Below are 13446 nucleotides of genomic sequence, written 5' to 3' on the forward strand. Positions count from 1 at the left end.
CTATTGCAGTGAAGCATATCAAGTGAAGTGGTTCCAGTTCATAAGTCTGGTCCGTGAAGTGACGTAGTTAATTATCGGCCGATTTCTTTAACGTGTGTTGCATGCAAAGATTTAGAGCAAATTTTATACACGAGTATTGTAGCACATATGAATCTGTACTCCCTATTTAATCCCTCTCAACATGCCTTTAGAAAGAATTTGTCTTGCGTAACACAATTACTTGAATTCACGCATATTACCAGTGCTATCGATAAACGATTTTCTATAGACTGTATATTTTTAGACTTCAGGAAGGCATTAGATACTGTGTCCCATTCTTTGTTAATTGAGAAACTTCATACCTACGGTATTTATGCACAAGTCATTGCATGGATTGCCGAATACTTAAGACTGTGCAAACAATACGTAGTTTTGAATGGTTCTGAGTCATCAAGAGTAGACGTCACTTCTGGCGTCCCTAAGGGCTCAGTTCTGGGTCCACTTTTGTTTCTTTTATTCATTAATGATATATCAGTGAAGGAGTCCTGTCACATTTGAGACTATACGCTGATGATTGCGTCTTGTATAAGCCTATTAGTTGTGAAGATGATTGCCGAATATTACAATGTGATCTCAGCCGCATTGCTCAGTGGTGTTGTAAATGGAACATGAGTTTGAATCTAGATAAGACGGTTATCATGTCATTTAGTAAAAAAAAAACCCTGTTTGTTTCAGTATACCTCAGATAACATTGCATTGTCACGGGTGTCCTTATATAAATACCTAGGAGTTCATTTTACCACTGATTTAAAATGGCATCGTCACATTGATCATGTGTATAGCAAATACAGGCAAGGCATTAGGGTTTCTACGACGCAACGCTAAAACCTTCAGTATGGCTACTAAAAAGCTACTCTTCAAGACGTTCGACAGGTCTGTCTTAGAATATGCATGCGAGGTATGGGAGCCACCGATGCTTGGTGACAAGGAACGCATTGAAAGAATACAAAATTTAGCTACAAGATTTGTTACTGGAAATTATAGTATTACTTTTAGTGCCACACAAGCAAAGAATAATTTACAATGGGAATCTTTGGACAATCGCAGAAAAAAACTTCGCTTAAAGCTTTTTCATAGTACAGTATAGACCACTTATAACGTAACCGCTTATAGTGGAGGACCGGATATAGTGCGGTCTTTTCAGACTCCAGTTAATTTTCCCATAGCACTCCATGTATACACGTATCGCTTATAGTGCAGTTGCGGGAAATGTAATACCGGTTACAGTGCGGCTGCCTGGGAGTACGGAAGTCAGCGGAGACTGCGAACGCTCCCCTCAAACGGGCGCCCCAAGGAGTGCTCGAGGAAGAGAGACGAAATGGAGAAGAAGGGCACGTGGTGCGAACGAACAACCAGTGAGGCTGAAACCAGAATCTTGAGTGTGAGTCGTGAAATGTCACGGCGCACATAGCGAGCGAGGGCCATGAAACTGCCAACGCCGGCCAACGCTCGCTTCACGATAACGGCAGTAAACGAAACTTCAGGGAGCGGGCGGCGCCGGCACGGCGAAGGGCGCACAAGGAGACCATGGAATGTGAGGGAGGAGGGCGGCAGGGAAGCGGATTTCGCCTCGGCAACTCCGCCGCTTCGGTGGCTCCCCTCGCCCTCCCTCGTAGCTCCCCCACTTTCGACTGTCACCGTGTGCGCTCGCCGCTGTGCAGGCGCCGCTGCTCCAGCCGGCCCGGCGCCAGCTCCTGAAGTTTCGTTTTCTGCCGTTATAGGGAAGCGGGCGTGGCGTGGGCAGTTTCATTGGCCGGCCTGGGGCAGCGCCGCTGCTTCCTTTTGCGCCGTAGCCCCAGCGTGCAAGGTCCACACGTTACTAGAAAGTAGAGGAAGCATAAAGGAGAAAGAAGGGTTCACTGCCATTTTCTACGCGTGGCTACGGTAGCGTGGCTGAGACGTCGGCTCGTACACGCATCTTCCGGCGCAACGCAGAATCGGCGACCTTGGCATTTGAGAGAGGATGAAATTTCCGCCGTGTTTTTTTTTTCTTTTCTTCGTTCGCGCGTGACATTGAGGGTTCTCTCCTAAGCTTTAACTCTATGGCGGTGCCGGAGCAATGCCGGTCGGAGGTGCTGCCGTGTGATTTGGTTCGAATTAACGAGAGTCGAATGTAAATTGAATGCAACCGTTCTAGCCGCATTCCTCGACTGTCGCATACGCGTGGCGGCTCGGTGCACATGTTTTGCATGTGTGCGGGCCTTGAAAATTGTTGCTTTGGTTATAGTGCGGTACCGCTTATAGTGCGGATATTCGCGACTCCGGCGACTTACGTTATAAGCGGTCTCCACTGTATCTTTCATTCAACAACTGGCATAGACCGGCAACGGTACATACTTGAACCTTATTATGCATCAGCTCGAGGTGACCACACTCATAAAGTTTGAGAAATATTTTGCCACACAGAACTATTCAGGATGTTTTTTTTTCCTAGAACTATACAGGAGTGGAATAGGCTACCATCGTCAATAATTGATGTAATATCGAATGATACATTTTATGCCTTGTTGAACTAATGCGACATTACTTATGTTCCTTTTTTTTTTCTCTCTGCATGCGTATACTGACTGTTATTCTTTGAACATTATGCTTACGTTATGTACCACATTGTACACTGGTAAAGGTGTGGGTATTGTTGCACCTGAATTGCATAAATCAATAAAGAAATAAAGAGCTGAAAGGGGCCACTGTCATGGAACATTGTACATGTCCTTTAATTGCACACGCGTGCACACGCCGTCCTGTCCCAGTACGTGTGCTGCGATGTCTAATAACCATACTGGCGGCCATTAAGAGCTGTTTCTGACATAGCTGTGGCTATTGGCAGCCTTCTTCACTGTTACTTTCGTTTATTTCGCGGTCCCTTGGAAAACTTAACAGGGTTCTACTGCATATTTATTTGCGCTGAAAGCTAGTTGAAACATGCTTCCAAAGTTGAAAGGCACAATTGTCAGCCATTTCCAGCCGTACGAATAAACTTTGAGGACGTTTCGATCTTAAAAGTAAACATTCGGCAGATATCTGCCTGCAATTGAATAAAAAAGAAGAAAAACTCCAACTAAAATTTATTTCAAAAACCCGATGTTTGGGAGCCCGACCGGCTCCTTCTTCAGGCGTGAGATGGCATAAGGCAGAGCAGTGCTTATGTGCATTTTTGGCACTTTGAAAGGCGTGCAGACACATTTCATAGACCTTGAGAGTGAACGAAGGGAAGTGCTCCTGACGAACGATTGATGTTACTGTCGTGAGTAAGAGCCCTGCGGCGAAAGAAGAGAAAGACGATTTGAACGGAGCGTTCTGAGCGGCGCGTGACCCGAGGTGTGATCGAGACAGAAGCGAGGCTGAGCTGGCATTATCGACGTGGCTCTGGGCTGGGAAGGACGCATCGTCAGCTATGCTCTGCCGATGGGAGACTTGGACGTTCGGCCGAGTCTGTGACGCGGGCAGTCCGAGGTGCAGCCGTCGACCTCGCAGACGTTCGAGCGAGGCTCCTTGGACCAGCTGCAGCACCACACGGCATGGCCGGGCACTCCACAGAGGATCCCCCTTCATCGGCAGACCAGCGCGTTTGATAATCCCCAGAACGCCATGTCGGCATTGGAGAAGAGAGCTAGACGGAAGCAAAGGGCGAGGACGTCGTTAGGCCTAATCCGTCGAGCCTCCCTGCCACGTCAGCAACAGCGACCGGGTTATACAGGCTTCAGAGGCGAACAAGTTGAAGGACCGACTGCAAGGCAGCACAGTCGGCGAAAGCAACAACATTGAGAAAGGACCAACTAGATTCCGGCCGGGAAGATACGAGCAACAACAGTGACGAACTGAGTGAGAGATATCTATTCTTGTAGGGAGATACCAGTAGGCCAGAGTTGCCTGACTTTCGTGAAGAAAACGCCCAGGACTAATGGAGGCGGAATTTGGGGCATGTTTATTGATTGAGTAGGTTGAACATTTATTAGTATTTATGCCTTCAGTGTGTTCTAGTTCGAGTGAGTTTAGTTTTGAGTTTTCGGTTTGCGTGTAATTAAAACCTGTTTGCTGTGTTGCCATGCGTCTTCCAATCCCATCTCTATTAACACCTGCACGCCCCCGAGATCAGTGACGACAAACAAACATCACAATTGACGAGCCTGTGCCAGGATCCGTCCCGGATTCTATTTCGGCCCAGTCACTGATACTCGGGAGTTGCAGATATGGATTGGGAGGCGATATCGGCTACTATTCGCAAGCAGAAGCTCAGCAAGGAGGAGGGCCTCAAACTAATTGAGAATAAAAGAAAACGCGTAGAGGCCACTCGATTATCAGAACTTGCTGCAGTTACGAAAGCTTACGATGAGAGGAAACAGTTCTTAGAGAAAGAGATAAAGATGCTACAAGAGAAAGCTCAGGCATCGAAAATGAAAGAGCGTGAGGCTGAGTTTAAGATTGAGAGTAGGCCCACTGTTGTAGCAGAGCTGCATGATATCAGAAAAATGCCAGAAGAAGTTGGCACAATAGATAGTGCCCGTGACGGCTTAGAGAAGCCTACCACTGAGCCCTTGAGGAAGAGTTAACGGGATAAGAGGGTAGCGACATACAGACCGAGGTTTGCGTAAACAAGGAGCAGAGCGAAGCAGAGAAAGAGGTAGCTTCACCTCAGAATGATAGAGGGTTGGTAATGGAAAATGATTCCCAGGATAGCCAAGCATCAGAATTGATAAGTCAGCCAGCCTCAGAGAGAAATGAGAAAGATGATAGATTCCCTAGTTGCCTAAGAAAGGCAACGCGCAAGGGTAAGAGGATTCGTGGGAGATGGAAAGCACGACAGTGTATTAAAACGCAGGTGCATGAGAAGATGCGGGCACCAAGAAAAAAAATGAAGCCAGAGTTAAGGCAGAGACATTTTAAGCTGCACGAGAAATGTGCCAGAGCAAGAAAGGAGACAGGCTGGACGTAGGCATGCATGGGAGCTTAGGAAAAGGCGGAAAAAAGTGAACGGGTATAACCGGTAGGATACCAAAGGAATATGATTTAGGAATGACCTTGAACAGCTGTCAGTGTTCACAATTGCGTGCAGTGAACAAGTGTATAAATGTAGTGTTTGGGAACAATGAACATTACGAACAATCGAGTGCAGTGTATTGTATAGTCAAATTGTGAAATATGAATGGTGAGCGGAAATTTGGTGGTGAAAAGTGAGCCACGAGCATACAAGAAATGCGCAAGTCACAGAAGAAAAATCAAGTTTGCAACTGAGAAGGCTAAGAGGAAGTAGTTTTTTGAAAAAAAAAAAAAAAACTCCTGAAGAGGGGGCCATTGTCATGAGTAAGAGCCCTGCGGCAAAAGAAAAGAAGAGAAATACGATTTGAACGGAGCGTTCCGAGCGCGCGAGGCGTGTGAGCCGAGGTGTGATCGAGGCAGAAGCGAGGCTGAGCTGGCATTATCGACGTGGCTCTGGGCCAGGAAGGACGCATCGTCAGCTACGCTCTGGCGACGGGAGACTTGGAGGTTCAGCCGATTCCGTGACGCTTGCAGTCCAAGGTACAGCCGTCGACCTCGGAGACGTTCGAGCGAGGCTCCTTGGACCAGCTGCAGCACCACATGGCATGGCCGGGCACTCCAGAGAGGATCCCCCTTCATCGGCAGTGTCACATGTAAGAGGCCGCCCGTGGCGAGAAAAGAGGACGACGAAGATCGCGAAGCATTCCAAACGGTGCGAGCGCTCGAGGCACGCAAGCCGAGGTGTAATCCGCGAGGGAGAAGCATCGAAGCGGTATTATCGACGTGGCTCTTGAGCTGGAAGGTTGCCTCGTCAGCCATGTTCTGACGTCGGGAGAGCGGACGGAGGACCCGGCCACAAAGTCGTGAGGCTGGAAAGGCCCAGGTGTAGCTGTAGTCCTCAGGGACATCCGGGCGAAGCTCCTGGGACCGGCCGCTGCTGCTCACGGTGGTTCCGGTCTTCTTCTCGAGAATCCCTCTTCCTCGGCCAAGCCCGTTCAACCGATACTCACCGGGGCACCGGGCCGCCACGCAGATCGTCGGAGGACGAAGAACACTTCATTAGGCAAGTGACACGTCAGTGGCGGCTACCGGAGCTCCAGCCACGCACTCGGCCAGGTCAACGGAACCGCGAGGCGTCGTCACTCAGGGCACCCACAAAGCTTCGGATGAGATCGACGTGGATTCAACAGGAACTTCGAACCGCCGGTCTGTTAGAACCCGCACTTCCATATTGCGACACAATTAGGCCGGGGCCGGGTGGTCAGACTTTGACGAGTCAGGGCTAGGAGTGACTTAGAGACATTAAGGTGGAGTTAGGCCCTGAAACCGAAACAGAATATTTGCCAGTAGTGTTGTATTTAGCCTAAGCTTTGGGTTTAAGTTCGAGTGAACATTTTTGATGAATTATGGTTCTTCTGCTTCTGATAGTTTTGTATTTAGTCAGAGTTTTATATTTTCCATTGAGTATATTTAGTTGAGTTATGATTTGAGTTTTGTGTGCCTTGTGCTTTTACCGTCCTTGTACATATTAAATCCTTGTTTGCTGTGCTGCCAGTCGTGTCCATAGGTCGGCAGTGTAGGAGAACACTCACTCACACTCACTCACCATAATTTTTTCCAGGCCTCGCACTCACTCACGTTCACACTCACCTCCACTCACAGCACTCACTTCCACTCATACTCACTGGCGCTCACTTGCACTCACCTCCACTCACACTCACAGACACTCACTCGCACTCACTCACTCACTCGCACTCACTGGTACTCGCTCGCACTGGCATTCACTTACACTCACATTCACTGGCACTCACTCGCACTCACATTCACTGGCACTCAACTGCACTCACTCTCACTGGCACTCACCTGCACTCACACTCACTGGCACTCGCTTGCCACTTGCACTCACTTACACTTACATTCACTGGCACTCACTCGTACTTGCCTCCACTCACACTCACTGGCACTCACCCCTTTGAAATGAGTGCGAGTGTGAGTGAGTGCACTCATGAGTCACTGTGCCGATCTATATCGCTCACAATTCGTGTATATTCATAACGAAGCTTCCAATTCAGCACCTGTTGCATCGGGAGTGCGCCAAGGCAGTGTTTTGGACGCAGGTTTATTTTTAATATACATAAAAGATTTGCCTTCCCGATTACATGGTAACAGCCGTCTATTCGCTGACTATTGTATTTCCTACCGCGAAATTAATCACAGTGATAATCACCATATACAAAATTCTGCCTTTTCTTGGTGTCAGGAGTGGCAGACGACTCTAAATTCCGAAAAATCTGTAACGCTAACAGTAAGAAAGAAACAGATATCCGAGTTTACTTACATTATTAATGACACACCTCTCACTTGTGCATTTCAGCGTAAATATTTAGGTGTCACTTCAACATACGCTCTCCGATGGGAAAGCCATGTTAACAAAATAACCTCAAGTGGAAATCAATGTACATGCTGAGCACTAAACCGACTCTTCTTTCTGAGAAGACACCTTCGTCTTGCGCCCCCAGATAAAATTTGCTGGCCTACAAAATGCTTGTTCGAACAGTGCTGGACCATGCCAATATTGTTTGGTTTCCGCACACAAAATAACTCATTGCAAGAATGGAAGGGGTGTAGAGGAAGGCAATAAGGTTGTTTTAATAAATACAAATTAACGGATTCATTGACTAAATTATTAAGAGAGCTGGTTAATTAACACTGCAAAGTAGAGCAAAACTAGCATGACTAAAGTTTTCGTTTCAATTTATCCATGGTGACAAACATTGACGTCAGCCCCAAACTCTCTCTGCCCATCTCTCTGTCATTGACATTAGACGTGTGCATGCTTGCCGCCCATGCTAAGCTCCCCTTCAGTTGGATTGAGCCAAGAGAGCGGGAAATAGAGGGAGAGATTGACTGTCTGTATACTTAGTCAACCACTTAATGCTGAAACAAACACAAAAGGGAGAACAAAGCGGTATCTATCATTGCATCTTCGCTTTTTCTCTATGTATGCGAGCGTGCGTGTCTGTTACTCTGTGCTAACTTGGCTAGTCCCTCTTACGCTCTGCCTGTTTATATAAGGAGCCTGTATGTGTACGTTTAAGAGGGAAGCAGGAAGAAAATTAGGCGCCATTTCACCCTCTGAAGGCAGATTACCCGGGAAGCTGTAGCAAATAACACGGTATTAAACGTCTTCACTCAGTGAAAGTCATGGCAAAATTTGCCGGTCATGATTTGGATATGTCTGCCATCAGCGCTCCAGCCCATACATATTCCCGGGTGTATTAAAGAAAATGTCGCAGTTTCGCCCGAAAGGCGAAGCTTCGATTGCGATAGCAAATTATAAGAGAGCTATACGATGCAAGGATAGTCGTTTAATGGGCCGTATAAACTTGTAAACATTCGCCTACTAACTAAATAGACAAGCACTGTGTCACGCGCGATCAGGTAAACATGAACGCATCTTGTTTGATGACCGCGGAAACTCGCTGTCAGAACGCTGGAGTAAGGAGGCGCAGCTATAGCCGCGAGCGAATTGACCCTCGTGCCGCCTCTCGCTTCTAAGCGAACTAAACGTCGAAAACACGGCGCATACGAAGTTACCGGCTCTAGTTGAACATAGTTGACGTCGCAAATCGCTTTGAAGCGGAGGCGCGCGTGTGCGCCCTTTTTCCACGTCGCAGATCGCTTTCGAGATACGACACCCACGCGGCCGCCGCTGGAGCAAGACGACCCCCCCTCCCCCCCTCCCAATGCCTGACGACGGTGCTCTTACACCGTGGCCTGACGCGCGACAGAAGCAGGGTGCTTCCGCCCTGCCTTTTCCTTCTTGCACGCGTGAGATTGAGCAGCAAGTGTCGCCTGACCCTTGCAAGCTTGCACTCGCACACGCAGCGTACCGCCGGCACGTTGCGACGATTTTAGCGTGTTTGGACTTTACACAGAGCCTTACAACGACGTCCACAACCACGGCAGAAATTCGCTTGGAGTGTCCATATAATTGCTACTGCAATATAATATATGCGCTCATCTCATTATACATTGTCTCACTCATGCCTGATCCTTGGATTATTACAACCTTAGCGAGTGGTTTCCATTTTGGCGTGCACAATCTGCTAGTGCGATAAGTCATCACCGCGAGTGAGCTTGTGCACATAACGCGCCTCCATTTTTCCGCAAGCAAGGTGAACTGATATGACCTGTGCTTATCGTTCAAGCACTCACCACGTTCACACTCACTTCCACTCACAACCACTCACTCATGTTCACATTCACCTGCACTCACACTCAAGTTCACACTCACCTCTACACACCCAGAAGCACTCACCCCGTTCACACTCACAGCACTCAGTCACGTTCACACTAAGCTCCACTCACACAGCACTCAGTCACGTTCACTCATCTCTACTCACACTCACTCACCACGTTCACACTCACTTCCACTCACTCATTGGCTCTCACCTCCACTCACACTCACTGGCACTCACCTCCACTCACTGGCACTCACTCACACTCACCACCACTCACATTCACCGGCACTCACTCGCACTCACACTCACTGGCACTCACTCGCACTGGCACTCACTGGCAATCACGCGCACTCGCACTCACTTCCACTCACAGTCACTCACTCGCACTCGCAGTCACTTCCACTCGCACTCACAGGCACTCACTCGCACTCACCTGCACTCACACTCACAGGCACTCACTCGCACTCACACTCACTGGCACTCACTTGCACTCACCTGCATTCGCATTCACCTGCACTCACACTCAGTGGCACTCAATCGCACTCACGCCTTTGAAATGAGTGCGAGTGAGTGTGAGTGAGTGCACTCATGAGTGAGTGCGCAGACCTATGGTCGTGTCTCTCCTCCATTGAGAGTAGCGCATGTACTCAACTCTCCGGCTCCCAACCAAGTAGAAGGTGACAAAATATTGGCGAGCCTGCCAGGATAGATCTCGCGAGGGGTCGATTTCCCCCAGGTCGGCGTCATCCGACTCTACTTCTCCCAGGCCAAACATATTTGCCCCATGAAATTGATGGCTCCGTCTGATGAGAGTAGAGGCGATTTAGATGCATGTTTGCATAGCGTTGAGAGAAAAGCGGTCGGGCAAGGCTGCGCAAGGAATGAGTGGGCTAGCGCCCTAAGCTGGTATCGAGTAAGTGAAGCAGCTCCATTAGCAGAACGTGCTGCAGCTAAGAAAGACTACGAAGAAAGAGAACAGTTTCTAGAGAGAGGAATAAGGATGCTACAAGAGAGAGCACAGGCATCGAAAATGAAAGAGAATGAGGCAGAGGAAAAGATGGAAATTAGGCACGTTAGCGAAGTAGAGCGGCCTGACAGGCAGACCAGTGCGTTCGATAATCCCCGGAACGCCACGTTGGCATTGGAGAAGAGAGCTAGACGGAAGCAACGGGCGAGGACATCATTAGGCCTAATCCATCGAGCCTCCCTGCCACGTCAGCAACGGCGACCGGGTTATACAGGCTTCGGAGGCGAACAAGTTGAAGGACTGACTGCAAGGCAGCAACAACTATGCAGGGCTCTTACTCATGACAGTTACCCGGTGTCTTCTAAATGTGCCAGGATTCCAAAAGGAGCTGCCGATGGTTGTTTTCTCTCTTCAAGACGACAGCGCCTTCGGGGATTATCTGGTGATCAAAGAGCTTACACTGTTTTTCCAGAGCACTGCATTCTCTGTTCAGGTGGCCAAGGTCATTCTTGTGCTGTCGAATTCTTCCCGGGAAGTTTTTAGTCTCGCAAATATACGACGCGGGGCATTCGGTGCGAGTAATCTTTTGCGGGCAATTCACCATGCCCTCAGCCGACAGAACGAGAATGAAAGGAAGACTAGGGCTGCCGAACCACCCCGGCAACAGGGCTATGTCTTGATACCATACGTTCAAGGCGTCAGCGAGACATTAGCCGGTGTGCTGCTAGTCGAGGTTCGAAACGTTGTTTTTAAAATTAATTTTGGCTGGAGCTTTCCTTTTGTTTATTTCGCGTTGATCTTTTTAATTAGCTCAGCTAACGAGTTCTTGCACCCACTACTGGGAGATCAGAACTAAAAGATGAGCAATTAGGACAAAGCAAACTGCTTTTATAGTGTAGACCACTTATAACCTAAGTTGCCGGAGTCGCGAATATCGGCACTACAAGCTGTACTGCACCGCAACCAAACCAACGATTTTCAAGGCCTGCACATATTCAAAACACACATGCAGACAAAGCAGCCGTGTGCATACGAGAATCGAAGCGTGTGACAGGGAGTTTTGCATCTGTTTAAACTTACGAATGTTGAAAGGTTAATGTCAAGTATCCGTAGTCTTTGCATGAAGCAGACAAGGTAATAACAATTTTTTTTAAAAACAACGATGGCGACCGAAATTTCAGGTGCAGTACAGTGTCTCATCCAATCTCTTGGACTGATTGGCGTATGCACAGTGTCAAAAACATGGCAACCATGGACCAAGTTGCCGCCATTCAAGTGTTGCCCGTGCCCTCACTTTCGTTAAATTTATTCCCAGAAGAATGGAGGAAGGCCCGAACAAAAAGTGAAAATTTTTCCTCTTGATAGATTCGGACCCCCTTATACAACAAGCAGACAGATTTCAGATTCAAGACAGTATAGACGTTCAAAGAAAATGCAAAACAAAAATGAATCTATTATTTGCACATGTACCCTATTTATACTGTGCATACTTTAAAAGCTACACAAGTAGCAACGAGGAAATAAAAAATAAAAGCATATAGAACACACACGTATGTACAGTCGAATCTCATTAATTCGAACACGCTTAATTCGAAGTGCCGGTTTATTGGAACTGACGCTGTGGTCCCGTCAAAGTTGCGTGTATTTCAATGGACGAAAACAGCCGGTAATTCGAACGCGAAAGCATTTGCGACGGTTAATTTGAACATACTGCACACCGACAATGCTCTTAGCAGTGCGCCAAATCACGCGGCGGCGCCTCCGACCGGCATTGCTCTGACACCGCCATAGAGCAAAAGTTGAGGAGAAACCCCTCAAGGCCGCGCGCGAAGGAAGGCGAAAAAAAAAAAAAAAAACAGACACCCGCGGCGGAAATTTCACCCTCTCTCAAATGGCAAGGTTGCCGTTTCTGCGTCACGCCGGAACACGCGTGTATGTGCCGACTAGAGTGTACTAGACAACCGTATTCTAGTATTCTACTACACTCTACTGCCGACGTCTAAGCTACACGGAGATGGCAGTGAACCCTTCTCCTTTATGCTTTCTCTATTTTCTAGTCACGTGTTGACCTTGCACGCTGCGGCTGCAGCGTAGAGGGAAGCAGCAGCGGAGGCCCAGTCCGGTCAACGAAACTGCCCACGCCGGCAAACGCTTGCTTCCCAATAACGGCAGAAAACAAAACTTCAGGGAGCGAGCTAAGCGGCGCCGGCACGGCGGCGGGCGCGCAGAGACAGTCGAAGGTGAGGGAGCTACGAAGGAGTTGAGAGGGAGGGCGAGGGGAGCCACCGAATGCCACTGCCACCGAAGCTGCGGAGTTGCCGAGGCCAAATCCGCTTCCATGCCGCCCTCCTCCCTCACCTTCGACGGTCTACGCGCGCACCCGTCGCCGTGCCAGCGCCGCCCGCTCCCTGAAGTTTCGTTTTCTGCCGTTATCCGGAAGCAAGCGTTTGCTGGCGTGGGCAGTTTCGTGGCCCGCACTCGCTATGCACTTGTGTGCCGTGATATTTCACGACTCGCACTGTTCGTGCATCGTGCTGTAATGCACGAATATTTCCGAAATACGTCCTTCTTTTAATTCGAATTTCTTTTAATTCAAACAAATATTCGGGCCCCTTCAAGTTCAAATTATCGAGATTCAATTGTATGTATAATACATACACATACACACATCTATCTAGCGTACACAATGCCCATAATGTGTTAAATATAAGGAACAGATGCATACAACAGTCATACAGCATTACTATGGGCATCATAAAAGCAAACATACAACTTTGAAATGAAACAAACAGAATGCATAAAAATACATTCCATAGCAGTCAATGTGACAAAGTCCTGATCAAGTGTTCTCATTTTACCAACACAAACCAACTGTGCAAATCAGACTTTCTAAGGTTAGTAATGTCAATGCTTTGTTGACAAAATAAGTTTACCAAAACTCACCATATTTATTTCTGCAAAAAGGCACTTCCCAGCAATCAGTGTTACGCATGGCATGCACAGGTGTCCTGGTTTTTAATTCTGCCAGAAAAAGTAACGTCTGTTCATTATTCTGTAAGCTTTGTTTATACCTAATAGCAGAATGTACAAGTAAAAATTAGGAATTGAAATTAGATTGAACCGAATGAAAAGCTCCTTTGTGCGTGCATTATAAGGTACACCAGCTATTTGCCGAATGGCCTTTTGAACTGACAGCAACGAATACGAAGCGGAGTTTGG

At 48.0% G+C, this 13446-nt stretch overlaps 1 protein-coding gene across 12 annotated transcripts in view; it reads right to left on the minus strand.

Annotated features, from left to right (window-relative positions):
• The window catches only part of LOC119437723 (uncharacterized), a 108717-nt gene that overhangs the window by 64207 nt on the left and 31064 nt on the right, over positions 1–13446 (minus strand). For 11 of the 12 annotated variants that reach the window (XM_049660808.1, XM_049660806.1, XM_049660807.1 and 8 more), the window contains exon 4: positions 13171–13248. The exons of the other annotated variant lie outside the window; for it this stretch is intronic. In XM_049660808.1, the coding sequence (XP_049516765.1) occupies positions 13171–13248 (78 nt within the window). The remainder of the gene's footprint in view (positions 1–13170; positions 13249–13446) is intronic. 12 annotated transcript variants of the gene reach the window in all.

Source organism: Dermacentor silvarum, chromosome 1 (assembly GCF_013339745.2).
Source record: "Dermacentor silvarum isolate Dsil-2018 chromosome 1, BIME_Dsil_1.4, whole genome shotgun sequence".
Lineage (NCBI taxonomy): Eukaryota > Metazoa > Arthropoda > Arachnida > Ixodida > Ixodidae > Dermacentor > Dermacentor silvarum.